Source organism: Typopeltis vanoorti, chromosome 18 (assembly GCF_054136105.1).
Source record: "Typopeltis vanoorti isolate ZY-2024b chromosome 18, IOZ_Tvanoo_1.0, whole genome shotgun sequence".
NCBI lineage: Eukaryota > Metazoa > Arthropoda > Arachnida > Uropygi > Thelyphonidae > Typopeltis > Typopeltis vanoorti.
In genome coordinates, this window is record NC_143566.1 from 25,306,472 (window position 1) to 25,321,921 (window position 15,450).

General features: G+C 36.6%; 1 protein-coding gene across 1 annotated transcript in view; it reads right to left on the reverse strand.

Moving 5' to 3' along the window:
- Window positions 1-7,387: 7,387 nt before the first annotated feature.
- Window positions 7,388-15,450, reverse strand: part of LOC150096553 (NACHT and WD repeat domain-containing protein 2-like) — a 33,598-nt gene continuing 25,535 nt past the window's right edge. Inside the window, exons 7-9 of the mRNA XM_090408636.1 lie at window positions 13,854-14,194; window positions 12,511-12,714; window positions 7,388-8,926 (exon numbers count right to left, since the gene is read on the reverse strand). Coding sequence (XP_090264762.1) covers window positions 7,388-8,926; window positions 12,511-12,714; window positions 13,854-14,194 — 2,084 coding nt within the window. The remainder of the gene's footprint in view (window positions 8,927-12,510; window positions 12,715-13,853; window positions 14,195-15,450) is intronic.

Consider the following 15,450-nt stretch of genomic DNA (forward strand, 5'->3'; position numbering starts at 1 on the left):
AACTAGATAGCGCTGCTGCTACTGTCCGCGTAGTGACGTCAAGCTTTCTGACTTTTTTTTTTTTTTTTTGGATTCGCGCGGAAAGACGCTGAAATCAAAAATAAATAAATAAATAAAAGAATAATAAGAAGAGAGATTGCTTTTATACCGTCCGTCTATCCCATAAGTTTAAGAGAAATGGGAAGCATGTTGGTTCCCGATAAAAGAAAACACACCGCGGGAACGGATTATCTGTGAGACAGTGGCTTGGTAGAGAGGAATTTTAGAGAGGTTTTAGGCTCACACCCCGAATGTGAGTGCAGTATTCCAAGGTTAGGCAGATTCGAGATTTATTAAGAAGTAATAGGATTTATGAAAGGTAGCATCTTGGGCGAAAAAGGATGCAACATTTTTAGAAGCTGAGAATGAAGCTAGAGATGCGGTGTCAGTCCCAGAAAAGAGACCTTATCTTCACTGTTGAGATGAGTTATTAAAGGTAAAGAGAGAAGAACTAACATCTTTGGCGATAAAAAAAAAGAGAGAGTTTTGGAAGGAACGAAGGTGAGTAGGTAGGTTGTCTTCACCTCATCAGCCTGTTTGGACACTGATAGTAGACGAAGCTTGAACACTGCAAGGGTTGTCATATGAGTCAGAGAGTGTCGTCAGCGAAACTCTGGATAGGATTTGAAGGTAGTCGAAGAAGATCGTTAATATATGTGAGGAAGAGTTTCTCACATATATTAACGACACTGTGGGTGAAATACCAAAGCCATGAAGGATATCTGTATTAGTAGGAATATCTGAAGCGAGGATACTGGTCACCATTACACTTAGTGACCGACCCGAGAGAAGAATAGCAATCCATTTACAAAGGGTGGAAGGCAGACTCGCGTGTTGTGATGGCAATTTGCTGAGAAATCCTCAATGTCACAAACACTATCATGCAGGGTATATGCCTGGAAATGTCAAAGTGCAGTTACTGGTTTCTTCAACCTTTCCATAGCACGATGTTAAGTAAAAAGTAGTGGTTACCAGTGGCGCACCCAGGATTTAATCTTGGGGGGGGGAGGAGTTGAACGGATAAAAATATTTGTAATACAATGAATTTGCATTAAAAATGTTTTTATCCATTCAACTAAAATTTGTTAAATTTCATTCATTCAATAAAATTCATTAGGTGATTATAAAAATTTATTTAAAGAATAAAATACAGTTTTCTTTTCTTTTTACAAAGCTCTTGAATTATTTCTTTCGTGGTTACATTAATCTCTGTGTGTGTATATATATAGCAAAGCCAGTCCGTTCAATCGTGATTGCGTCATGGTAGATCTTAAATAGGTTTGTAAAAGGCGTAAGTTAGAAAATGACCTTTCACTGACGCATGTTGTTACCGGAAGCGTTGCAAATATTTTTAATAAGTTACAGATGTTAGGATATATCATTTTGTCACACTTTGAAACTGCATGAACGGCATTTTTCCATGGAGCTATTATTGCAAACGGTTTTTCAAATTTCTTATACCACAACTTGAATTCGGCGTTCAAAATTGCTGGATTTGTATAAGGCAAATCACCGGCATAAAATTCACACCATTAACGAAAATCTTCCATTGCACTTGCTGTTGGAGCATCTTTTCGATTTGGTAGAAGAGAAAAAAAAATATATTTCAAAATGTTGCGGTGCCGAGTGAAACGTTCATGAAGTTGAGTCAATATTTGGTCAATAAATGGAATGAAATAGTTCTCCTGAAATACTCTTCTCCTAATCGGCTGGAACCTTAATGTTTGTTTTGATGTAGTCCTTGGCTTTTTAATGTCAATATTGAGCCACATCTTCATCGGCAATTAAGAGGTCATTGTCAGATTTTTGCATTATTTTAGACAATGGTAAGGTGCACGCAAATATTTTTTGCAAGTTAAATAAAAATATTATAAATCTTAAAAGATATTAATATTATAATATTATAAACAACAAGGACGTCCTGTCTTTTAGGGGTTGAAGAAATTGTGTACCTTTTCAATTATGCGAATGCAATTTCTTATTTGTCACCGATATAGCATTTTCAAGTGCCAAATTCAAACTATGTGATGCACAATGAACATATAAAGCTTGTCGATATTATTATTACATAACATCTCCAGGTAATCCAAAGACATATCGAGGAAGGGAACCTACTCTACGACTCAGTCTTCACCAACCACAACTACAATCATCATCTACACCAACGCTGTCTACCGTCGACCACTACCACTAGTATTTTCACAGACAATCACAAACATCCATGCCCACGGCGGGATTCGAACTCGCAGCCTTCTGGCTGGAGAGTCGGCCAACCAGGCCGGATATATAGATAAAAATTAAAACAAAGTTTTAATTTTTATTAAACAAATAAATAATATGATATAATTATGTCACTATTTACTTTTAATGAGATGGTTCAGCTTGTCGGCCTCTGCAGAGTTGCTGGATATCTGGCTCAATATTGGTCAACTTCAGTCGAAGATCGGCACACACACACTAAGACGATTTCTGTATTTTGTTTTTATTTGAAGGAGCGATGAAAAACGTTTCTCACAAAGATAGGCTGTAGAAAACTGCATGACGATTTTCGACTTCTTCAAATAAATCGGGAAATTCACTTCTCACTGAAGGCGAGATCCAGAATCCAAACCACGATCACGGAATTGCATTTTAAGTCCACTGTCACTTGAAAGCTCAATTAGCTGCTCTTTTTTCGATAACGAAAGGTCGTTCTCGTGACTGCAAGCCTGAAATGGATCGTGAAATCACAGAAATTTCTTATTCGGAAAATGTTTCCAAATTCTGTTTCAGAGTTTTGAGGTGGACACAAACCCTTTTCCAGTGGTTAAATTCTAAACTAATAAGTTTCGGGGCCCTATACAAGATAACCAATTGTATTTACCTTTTGAATACTATCCGGGGAAGCTCCAAACATCCCTGCCCCTTTCATCACGCGTTCGTAATCAGGCTACTGTTGATATTGACTTTATATACACATTAAAAACTGTAAACAATTGTTGAATAATAACACAATAATGTTTTCATAATTACCGTAAAGGGAGAAAAGTCACAACACAGAAAAATGTTCCTACAAAATAACCAATTATATTTACCTTTGAATGTGATCCACTGGTCGAGTGTCCAGCAAATCAGCAAATCTTTCCTTTCGTTCAGCGTATTAATATTATCGCATCGCAACTGATGGGAATTCTGTGTTTCTGTGGGTTCATTACAGACCTCTTCAAAAACTACACACAAACTGTCATTACAAACTCGTTTTGTATTATCACTGTCATCCGAGATGTTTTCGCCTAAAGAAGGTACCAGTGTACTTATCCATAATTGAAATACCGTACTTACTCGCATATAACTCTCACCTCTGATTTTACTTTTCGAAAAAATAAATTAAAAAGTTTCGCATATACCTCGCAAATGAAAAAAGCTGAAACACGTTCACAGTGGGGCGATAGTAACTTGCTCTCGCGGTAAACAACACGTCCTCCCCCAATAGCCCCTATATTGCAGAGGCAAGAAAAACAAGTACTTTTATTATGTCAGTGAATAAGGTATAAGCAGTTTGTGTAATATATTTCTCGACAAATAATGCAATTAGAGACAACTGGGATAACAACGACACTAATTAATAAATCACATATCCCCTCATACAGAAACTATGCTGTATATATAGACTCAAGCAAAACCATATGTTGCACCGGAAAACACGGTATCTAACTAAAAACTATTGTTATTAATTAGATTGTGTGGGTTCGCTCGGCAGCAATAAAATTCAACCGAAAGTGTTAAAATTCGTAAACGTGTTAAAACTAAGATATATATATATATATCCCTAATTAAGGGTTATATATATATTAGGGTTATATATATATATATATATATAACCCCTAATTCGTAACATATATATACATATATTGAATGCTATTATGGCAGTTTCACATATTATTGGAATTCGGTTGAACAGAGTTAGCATTTCAGCTCAATTGTCTGCTTGCTTTTCGCGCGATTTCCGAAAAATATATAAATACTGGAGTTAACTCACAACACATTTTGTCTAAGTATTACTTAGCACTTCTGAAGATATATTGAGCCTCGGTTGAAGGAGGAAAACCTTCAACAATAAAAATCAACAAGCAATTGGTTGAAATGTGGTCATGTGTATAACACATGTTCACTTCAAATCTGACAAAACAGCAAGGAAAGGTTTCGGAAGCAATAAAACCATATTGTTTTTCCCTTCACCCCTCTTTTATTACTCGTCATTCTGCCGCTATTTTTATTTTATTTTTTAAGTATCCATTTTATTTCAATAATTTTTACTTATTCAATTTTAATTTGTTTTCTTTGTATAATTAAAATATATAGATTTATTTGGTTAATTGAAGTCTGTGGACCACCCGTCCCATCGTCGCGGATCATAGGTTGAGAAACACTGCTATAGGGTTCTCTCACCTTATGTAACCCCCAATTCGGAAGTAGTATAGAAATAGAAGACACGAGACAACATAAATAAAAAATGAATTTTAATTAGGAAAAGTATTTTGGAAAATTTTCTAGTGTTTAACTTTTTCTCTCTTTTTTTTGGGCGGGGGGCTTTGTCCCCCTCCCTGGGTGCGCCACTGGTGGTTACTGTTTCATAATGTTTCTATTTAACAAAGAATGAATGTTATTATATTAAAAGTTGATAAACTAATGATATTGTCATAAAACTCTTCTAATATAAATGAGTAATCTAAGATTTGGTTCATTTAAAAACAGCGTGTAAAAATGCAGACGACGTTATGATCTCTTCTGTCGTTAGCATTTGTATTACACAGTACTTAGTTGGCTTCCATCTCGCCTCAAAGCAAATCCATATTCAGCCTAGTAAAAATAAATAAAAAAAGATAGAATGAGATAAAAGTGCAGTCAAACTGTCGTTCTCATCTTGGTGCTGTCTGAAGTAATGAAAGCCGTCAATTCTCGGTTTCATCACCTGGACAACTGACAAATAATTAGTAACTACCAGTCTCGTAAATTTTCTAGCGTAATTGCTCGCTTCCTCCAGTTCCTGAACATTCGTTCGTTATTGCATCTAAATGATTTGTAACTTGTTTCTTGAAGAACGTGTTTAAGTTTATTTTTGTTTTGTTTATTATTTCTCTTATTCCATAAGTGTTGAGTCCGTTATCATCAAAACGGATGTAACAGTATAAAAAGGTTCAGTTCCTTTATCCCTTGGTTGCATCTCATTATGAGACAGGTACTAATGTTATTGTCTCATTTCACACCTAAACTTCCTCCATTTAGGGAAGAGATTTGAAGCATGGTTTGTTTCCTGAGCGAGTCAATCGTGGATTTGCCATGGGCCTATGTTGCATAAATCCAGGTAAAGGTTAGTCAGATAAAATGGATTGTTAAGTATTGTATCTCCATACTATTCAGATCTTTCCTTTTTTGCCAGTTCTGCATCTTGTATATTTCTTAGGAATGCATAAATGGATCAAACTGGATTTTTACCAGTCTAAAGAAGTTTTTTTTTTTTCTGGTAAGACATTTTACACCTTTTGGTAAAAGGAGATACATCCATGTCACAGTTGGCAATACATTCATGTCACAGGAGGGTTTTATTTTCTTACCTTTACATTAGATTTATATAAAAAATCTCTTGTGTAAAAAATATGATCATGAATATCAGACAAATTGCCATATATAAAGCCCGGCAATGAAAAATCAAAACGAATACCATGGATCATGGTATTAATCATGGATAGGGTGGTAACACTGGATCAAAAGCAGCAGTACTTGGGAGTCTAATGAAGGTTTTTTGACCGAGTTAGTGCCTGGAACGATTGTTGTTATTGCGGTATGGTTTCACTTGTTCATCCTTCAAATCGGTGTCAAATAACTGAACATAAAGTTCTTCGAGTCAGCAAGGAAGGTTCTGAAATGTTAAAAGATATTTAGAATGTATTTATGGAAGTAGCACTCATTCAGAACGCGTACATTTACGAGTAAATGAATAAAATGCAAATACTGTTCTTCAAGGAGAGATGATGAGAAGATGGATCAATATCATCATCATCATGCTGATGAAGACGTCGAACAAGTAAGATAAGACCAGTGGCTGTTAAATGCTGCAGTAAGGTTCATTTCTAGAGATTTGGATACTTAAAATGAGATGTTCTATGACTAATAAATTTTCCAGTTGAGCAGGTCACATCGCACTGTGTGTGTGTGTGTGTGTGTGTGTGTGTGACGCGTTGTTTATACAGTTAAAAGCTGAATTTTGAAGTATTCCCAACTCTGAAAATATGCTATCGCCGTTCTGTAACTTCACCAAAACATTACTTACGTTTTTAGAAGCAGTGGTCGGGGACTTTCATACTTACTTTTTTTCCCCGATTAGCATATTATGCTCATGTAATTTCATTAATCTCATTTAACTGTTCCACTTGATTCAATTTAATTTAAGCATATGAAATTTCGGTTGTTCTTGACTTGTCATTATTTTGTTTTTTCCCTCCTCTAAAAACTGCTTAAAAATGTTTGGCTTTACATCAGTTCTGATCAGAATTTTACATGAAAAGATTGTACAGCCTTTTTCCTTTACCGTTTTAACCATTTTGTCTTATCTGTGAGTATCCTGGTGATGGCTGTTTTGGTTGCAAAAGAGCGTCTGTTCGTTAAAAAAGTGGATTAGTGCAGAACATTGGTATAAGGCCAATTGCGTCTGACTAATAGGCGTTGGCTAATCTGGATCTCCCAAAGAAGAGATCCAGATTAGCCAGAGAAGGGATGGCATAAAAAAAATCTACTACCTAAAGAGATGTTTACCATAAAGAACACGACTGACCCATCTCCCAACATACTGTAAATGATGACGTCAGAAGAGTTGACTTAGTAGGTCTATTGATTCTCATTTTGTGACTTATTTTTATGGTAACTTTAATAAAAGTATCGCAGTTCTTAGCACACCAACACTATAAAAACAACTTTACTAGCGGGAAGGTTTCATGCTTGTAGAAATAATATTACAATCGAGTCTCTCCACATCAGTATCGTTACCTTCCCCGCTTGTCTCTTATTTCACCCCTTTTTTTTTCATTTTTAACATTCGAAAGTCGAAAATAATACTTTTTTTTATGTTGCATTTAGGTGTCAATAGTCTATTGTATTTAAATACAAGTTTCGCGATTATCCCAATTTACCATATTTGAGAAATTTTTGCACCTCCAAAGCCCGTTCGGTAAAAAAAAAAAAATTGCTGAAGGGCTTCCTAATAACCTCTACATAACAAATACTACTTTTAAGATTTATTTGTAATGCAAAGTTGTATATAAATGCCTCGTAAAAATTGATACGGCTAATATTAAAAAAATATATAATAAACTCACCTTCCGTCGCCTGCCTTATGTATGGCAACAACGTCTCCAGTTTCTAGGTCGAGAGTATGAATATACATCCTGTTCCTGGAAAGAGCCACTGCACGATTTCCATCACACGTTCCAAAATATGGCATGTTCTGGTTCATCATTCCTTTCAGCTTTCTTATGAAGCATCCGTTGTTTAAGTCGTACAATTTGAGCTCTCTTCCGCACAGTATTAACGCTCGATAGGAGTCCACCACCCGAATATCTTTCGGCTGATATAGACCTGTAAGCGTCCTTACTGGTATCTGCTCGTAAATGTCCCACACTGTGAGCTCCCCTTTATCTTCTGCCAGAGACACTAAATAAGCGGGATTATCCTTCACAAATCTAAGGCAAGTAATGGGCGATGAGATTTCAAAGGAGGACGTCAAATGTTCGAAGCCCGCATTTCGGAAACAAGGAATCATTGGAAGAAATCCTGCAGCTGGTGGAGATTTCGAGCAAACGTCGAACAAAGCCTTGACAGAGGGACAACGCATACAATTGTCTTCGTCTAGAAAGAAATCACTTAGTCTAGAGAATATGTGAGTGAAAAATTGACGACCATCGTACCTTAATGCATAGCTGGACAACTGGATGACCTCTCGTAAAACGTCTAGTTCTTTATCGTCTGGACTTTGTCGACGATACATGGTAATGTCCTCTAATACACTATAAGGATCAGAACCCCAGGCTTTATGTAATAGCCATTCGGCATTTAAGAGAAATTTTTTCCTCACTGGAAGATTCATTTCGATATACAAAGATGGAAGTTCATCGAGTTTGCGGCGGTTTGGATAATTATTGAAAATTAGCTTTTGATCGAGAATACAGAGCGATATCGTTCTTTGGTCGTTTTTTGTTGACGTAACAGCATCGAGATTCACCTCACTCATTTCAGTTCCCCGGAAGTAGTATATTAGTCTGTTGTAACACTGTTCTGTGATCTTCTCTCCTACATGTTCTCTAGACAATGTCCTGTACACTTCGCTTCTCCAAGTCAGTAACTTCCTACCCCCTATTACCCTGGGCTGAAGAAAAGCATCTAGCTCTGTTTTGATAAGAATCCATATGACGGAAGGAAATCTTTTTACATTGCGGGAACCTTGTGAATACACCCTATCTAAGACAGAATCTTCACAGGAGAGCAAATCCAACATTTCACTGTCCGACAGGCCTTGCTTTGATGCCATAAGCAAACCGAGAACAAATTTCAAAACTCCACTACCGACATATCCATCAAGAATGTTCAACATGTTCATGACTAGTCCATCCACGTCTCTTTTCACATTGAGTTCACCAGGAGTCTTGACACTGTGCCAATGAAGAGCCAAATGTCCCAACATTCTGGAATATCTTGGAAACGGCGATTCCAATACACAGAATTTGACTAGTCCTAACTGGGCCTCCGTGATTTTTCGATGATGCGGATCCATAATATTTTCCACTACGGCAACTCCTTCATCTTGAGTGAAGTCGGCAATGGGAAGAAGACACCCTTCGTATTGACCATACTCCTCCTGAAAAGAAAAGAAAAGAAACTTAGGAAAAATTACACCGTAACTAGAGAGAGAGAGCAGACTAGATAACCGTACAAAGATTCAGTCGTGTGATGCATCTCAGGCATTAGACGATCACCGAGATTTGAACCAAAAAGCTTAGGCAATAGAACAACAGGGAACTTGATTGGAGTTTGCATAGTAAGCAGCTGTTTATTTACTATGATTACTGGATGCAGTGCTAAATGGTGTAGTGGACGGTGCTTCACAAGTCGAAATTTTTATTTGTAACAATGGAAAGCATCCGTGTTTCTTACTTTAGTGGTACTAAAGGCAGTACTGAATGCCAAAACGTGTTTGATAATTTCAGATATTCGCAGCTTTGCAACAGCATTATTGTACTATAGGTTCATACATCTACCAGCCTCTACAAAGCGTTTTCTTGTTAATATTTAAGTTTAAGTAAATATTTAACATATCTTAATACATTTGTTTTATTTTTCCCCATACGCTAATTATATAAATAAATATGTAAGTTTTTAATTTATTTGATTTATGTTTAATATTTAAGCTTATTTGTGTGTTTAAAACAAAACAGAAAGAAGACATTCTACTAATAGGAAATGCGTTATCAATCCGCATTCGGAATATTTTCAGGAAGAGGTTCAGTTGACCTTGTCTTGCCAAAATCCCAGCAAATCATGTTGTCAGAGTATTGACATTTCGAATTATGGTATTTATTTTATAATTACTCCAGGATTATCACATCGATTCATCTGTAAGTCGACATTACTGCAATATATAACATTGCCTTAGTAGTCATCTAAGTTTCGAATTATTACATAAGGAATTCGAAATGGAGTATTCACAATGCATGAATTATGAAAACCCCGTGCTAGTACTTTCTCATTTGCTTGGCTTAACAACAATAATAATATAAGTGCATTGCTTGATGCTTCAGAGTGCGAGGTACCGACGCTCTATATGCCTCTGACTGCTGTCACTTGATTGCAGACTGTTCCTAGGTAACTATGTGTTTTTAGTTTGTTAGTTGCCTTCTATTGACAAAAATGCACTACGCTCACTTGATCGCAGTAAACATCACTGGAATCAGCTAAAGGTGGTCACGATCTACTTGTCTAACTCTTCACTTGGAATTTCTCCAAAAATAGTATTCCTCGTTCAGCGCTTTACACATATTTTTAATCATTTTAAGTTTACCGAGCATCGAACTGTCAAGCAATACTGCTACCAGTGTACATGCTTCCTCATGCATTATCTGGCGGCGTAATTAAAAATGTACTCTTCGCTTACTTGTGATTCGGTCTCGTTCCTCCTACAAACTCGTCTTTTTATCTCGTCAAGACAGCTGAAGGGACCAGAGTTCACACGCAGTTTGTAGTCTTTGTCGCCTACGTTATACTAATAAATCACAACACCCTAACTTCTTTTCTAACCAACCTTATACAACTTCTGTGGATGGCTTTTCCACTTTTGAAAAAAAATGTCCTTGGTTTCTATTCCAGTAAGTACCCCGTAACATTGGTGTGTCACTCCCCATCTCTACCATTCCCTCTGTTCATCATGCTTTGAAAATTGCGTCCATCACTCTATATTAATGACTTTCATTCCATAATTCTACTAATATTCTTAACATTTCACCGAAACTCTACCACTTATCAGCATTCTTGAAAGTCAGTGGACAAGTCAGCTGGAAAACACACATTTAATCAGAAAACACTCGCATGTTGGCCTTAGTGGTTTTAAGTGATCTTAGAAAATAACAACGATTTTTGATTTATTTTGCAAATTCCTGTGTCTCTTCAAATTACTAAAAATAAATAAAGAAATATCAATATAACATACCACGCTTACTTTGTTTGGGAGACCCCCTTAGTTTTGAAATCGCTGGCTTACCTAGGATTTGGTGATTAAAACGATTGGGAAGTTTGCAACAAATTCCATTAAATCAACAACACATTAACAGTTCATTTCTAACTTGTTCCCTTTCAAGTCTTTAAAATAATTTATCCATATTCGTACTGTCTTAGTTAAATTATCACGTTTATGAAAGTAGACGTATGAAATACCGCCGTTCCACCCTAAATATAATTGCAAGGGATGTTTTTCAAAATACGTTATCTGTTGTTGATTGAATGGAATTTGCTGCGGATTTCCCAATCGTTTTAATCACTAAAGCAGAGGCGTAAGCTAGCAAGTTCAAAACTTACGGATGCTCCCAAACGAAATAAGCCTGCTACATTATATAGATTTGAAATCAGAGGAGCTTCATGAAAACTTTCAGTATTAATATATCGTTGGAAATAAATATTTATTTCTAATTAAGTCCTCTTACAGATGATTCAGAGATGTTCTCCAACCTGGTTGGCCGAGGGGAGAGCGTCTCTACTCTTGAACCAACAGGTTGTGGATTCAAACTGCATGAACATTTGTGAAAGTCTTTTTTCCTCACCCTATTTACTGGAGGCATTGAATGGCTTTTTAGTGCCATATTTATCTTACAGATCGTAGTAATTTGATTGGCTATCTACGATACTAAATGTGTGATAGCTTTATGACCTTTCATGGACGGTCTCATTTTATATAGGTATATAAAATAAAATAAATACGCTACTGTTACAACCCTCATCTATTACCATTAACTTTTTGAAAATCATCAGGTTGAACTGTTTGTTATATACTGTTGGCTGCATTTCATCTCACCTAGGTTGAGTACATTCCGTAATTGGTCTTACAAATCCTAACCAGTATTTACTTGTATGTTCTAAGATTGATTTCGCTCAGTTGCGGATTGAATTACCGAGCTTTTTTCTTTTTTTTTTTTTTTTTTGATTGGGTTGGGGGGAGGAGCTATTTCTCTATTTTATATATATATATATATAATATTAAGCTGGACTCCAAATAAGGAATATTTGGAAGAAATATTTATAGTACCTGCTCACCACCAGACTATGGGTTTGAATTCCACTGTGTGTGTGTGTGTGTGTGTGTGTGTGTGTGTGTGTGTGTGTGTGTGTGTGTGTGTGTGTGTGTGTGTGTGTGTGAGAGAGAGAGAGAGAGAGAGAGATGCCACCACCATACAAATTGGAAGCCTGAAGTGGTCTGAAAGAGTTCCATGTTTACAGTACAGGGTTTCTAGATTATCTAACTAGTTCACCCGTATGCTAATATAAATGTACTGAAAACGAATCCCACCATAGGATTTTGTAGGTGAGATTCACATAAAAAAAACCCGAGTACCTTGATGCCAAATTGTTCTTTGTTTATGAAGAGAACCAGATCATGGTGTATAGTTATTTCAAACATAAGTTAATTTCAGAGAGAGAGAGAGAGAGCTTTAGTCATATGTACTTCAGTTGCGAGCTATTGGTTTTGTCATCATTGGCTTGGTTGGGTACTTTCGCAGGTAAGTGAAGTATTGATTGTATGCCATATGAATTGCAGGAAGGCTTTCCTAAGAAACAGGAGCCACTCTGCTTCGATCAACGAATGAAAGCACAGAAGAGAAAAAACAATTTCATGAATTGTTAAAAATTTCTGACTTAATGTGGGTTTTGTGAATGCACTTAAAAGAACATTCTCACCTTAAACTCGTGCAGTTCTTTCGTTCCTTCACGAGATGTAAGGATAAGTTTCACATATGGCGGTAATTCCGCTGGAATCCATCTTATGGTCCTTGTGCTGTAAGGTGCGAATTGATCTATGCCATCAATCATCATGATCAGAGGACGCTGAGGACACGCCTTTCTTAACAGAAATATCATAGACTGGGTGTGTTCTTGAATACTCTGTAGATATAATTGCAAAAATCTTCATTAATAAGTGTTATCATTGAAAGTGACATAGAAATTAAAATAACAAATGGAAAACTTTCGAACATGGAATTCCAGTGGCGGCTCGTGGCTTGAAGTCGTGGGGGTGCTGCAACTTTCGAAATATACATACACACTGTAAGTCAGTGGATACGTGTTTGGATAAAATATCAAAATTATGGTAAAAATTAAAAAAAAATTAAACAGGAAAAAATATTGTTTATTATCGATAAAATTATACAGTTTGGTATAATTGAAAATTACTTAAAAATAAAATCCATTATCATAACCCCAATAATGTTCTAAAATAAAAATTATAACAAATGTTATGTCTTTAATTGTAATGTCCAAATATTTAAAGAGACGGAGTAAACACGATAAGCACTACGAACACTCTACTACTGGCGCAAACTGCATATAAACAACAGTGGAACTGTGCGACGGACAGTGCCGCATTACGCTAATAACTCGCATCTCACTATGACGTGCATATGTTTACGCCCGTAACAATATGACACTGTGTGTAAACACAGTGCTGCTAGCGTCCTTCGCCCTCCGAAGTGCTACAAGATGGATTTTTATTATTATTTTTATACAAAAAAATAGAATTGTATAGGATCGTTGATGATAAAATTAAATATTACAAGCAAACATAAATAAATAAATTAATTATTTATGTATCGAGAAAAATTGGGGGCTCTGCGGTTCCGCAGTGCTTATGCACGAGCCGCCCATGTGGAATTCAATAAGGGACGTACTTAGTTCGCCCATAGTACTAATATATTATAGATTCGCCTGATAATGATAATATCAGAGGGAACGATAGTGCTACTTAACGCAGTACAGAAGGGAATGGTGGTTTAAGTCATCCAATGTTTTAATTGTATCATGCATCGAAAAGTCATCACCAGCCTGAAATTTTGTCTCTTTTCTTTTGAAAAGAGACAAGATTGAAATAATTTCGACTAGTTAACAGTTTCAACGAAGAGAGAAATCAAAAATTCTCCATAACAAATAAATTCGTTGTTGGTATTTCATTGTCAGTAGTATGTGGATTGATTCACTGTACACTTAGAAATTCACTGTACATTCAGAGTGCACTTAGAAATACCTACCCTAGATGCCACGCTGGGATGTTCTCCATAGAGGACACACATCTGTTCCCCAACGCTCCTTAATAACTGTTCCAGAGTATTTGATTCCTGAGTCGTGCCCACAGCTCGATATATCACTGCTGCTCTTGGATACCATTCGGCACATTTGGCAGTTGCGGCACTTATCAGAGCTGTCTTTCCACATCCTGGAAGACCATGGACGAGCACTGGCAAGGAGGATGGTCCTTCTAGATACTGTCTGATTTTTTCCAACATGTCCACTCTGCCTACAAAACGGAGAGCATGCATACGACATTCATGGGACTGTTCAGTCAATTCATCATAGAGGTTCTCTTCAATACCTGCGAATAAAATATACCATGTAGCAACTTTATTGAGTAACTTCATGTTTGATAAATGTCATGCTATATGTTCTCACGAAGCATCAGAAAAGAATTTTCTTCAGAACTATATTAAACCATTTGTCTTATGGAATCGGACATTTTCTATGTGTGTTATGTATGAATTCAATATAAATCCAAACTATGTAACTTTATTATAAATTAACCTTGTTTGGTGGTTTTCTTATATTATTACTTATTTATTTATTTCGTCTGTGGGTTCCCCCTTTCCTTCGCTGTCCCTTAGGACGGGTTGAGCCCTAAGGGACAGCGATAATACATAATACATATTTAATGAGGTATTAAATATGTATTATGACTGTAGATATGCGTGTGTTAACGGGGTCCGTTTGCCTGTTCAGAAGGACGAAAAACCCGGGTGAAAAAACCCTCAATCTTCTTATGAGACCGGCTAACTCACCTTTCGTAGAAAGAGACTAGATAAAGGTTTCTCACGTCATGGACGGAATCGAACCCAGGTCTTTCCTACTAATATTTTTCATATTAGTATTGCCTTTTTTTGTTTAGTCGTAACCTGTTTAAATTTTCAGATTCGCATACGGACTAGATAGTGTGGATGTCATCTTTGTGGTCCCATTTGTTGAGATTTGAAATCAACAAAACAGTCAAGATTCGTTCTGCCATCTAATAATGCCTTATCCTTTACCAAGCTGTTTTATTCGAAATCGGTTGGTGCTCACCCCTCACTACGGCAAGTTGAGATGCCTTCCTAGTTATTCTGATTAAATGACAAGAGACACGAGAATACATCAATCAGTGTTGCTTTCTCGTGTTCCTAATCCTGACTGGTGTTATTGCATGTGTATATTGGTGTATTCTGCGATCAAATTTTCCTGCGTTACATTTATTCAGAATGTGCGGATTATCCGTCAGCATTCATCCTCGTGTAAAGGTGCTACAACGAAAGGTCCAAATCCATCCCAGGAGAAACAATTCCAGCAGACCATTAAGTTCACATTTGGGATGGTGCATTCGAATATAAGGTGTTTCTCAGACATTCACCTCCACACTTGCCATTCGACTGAGAACAAGTGTCGCGTGGTTCATCGCACGACGACTTCCAACACTGTACAGACCAATCAGAATGTACCTCATCTGCGCTATTTAACCTTGCGTAGAAACCAAGACTGTGTATCTTTTTTCTTGGGATTTCACTACTAATCTGAACCTCTGAACACTCTTTGAACTCGGTTTGT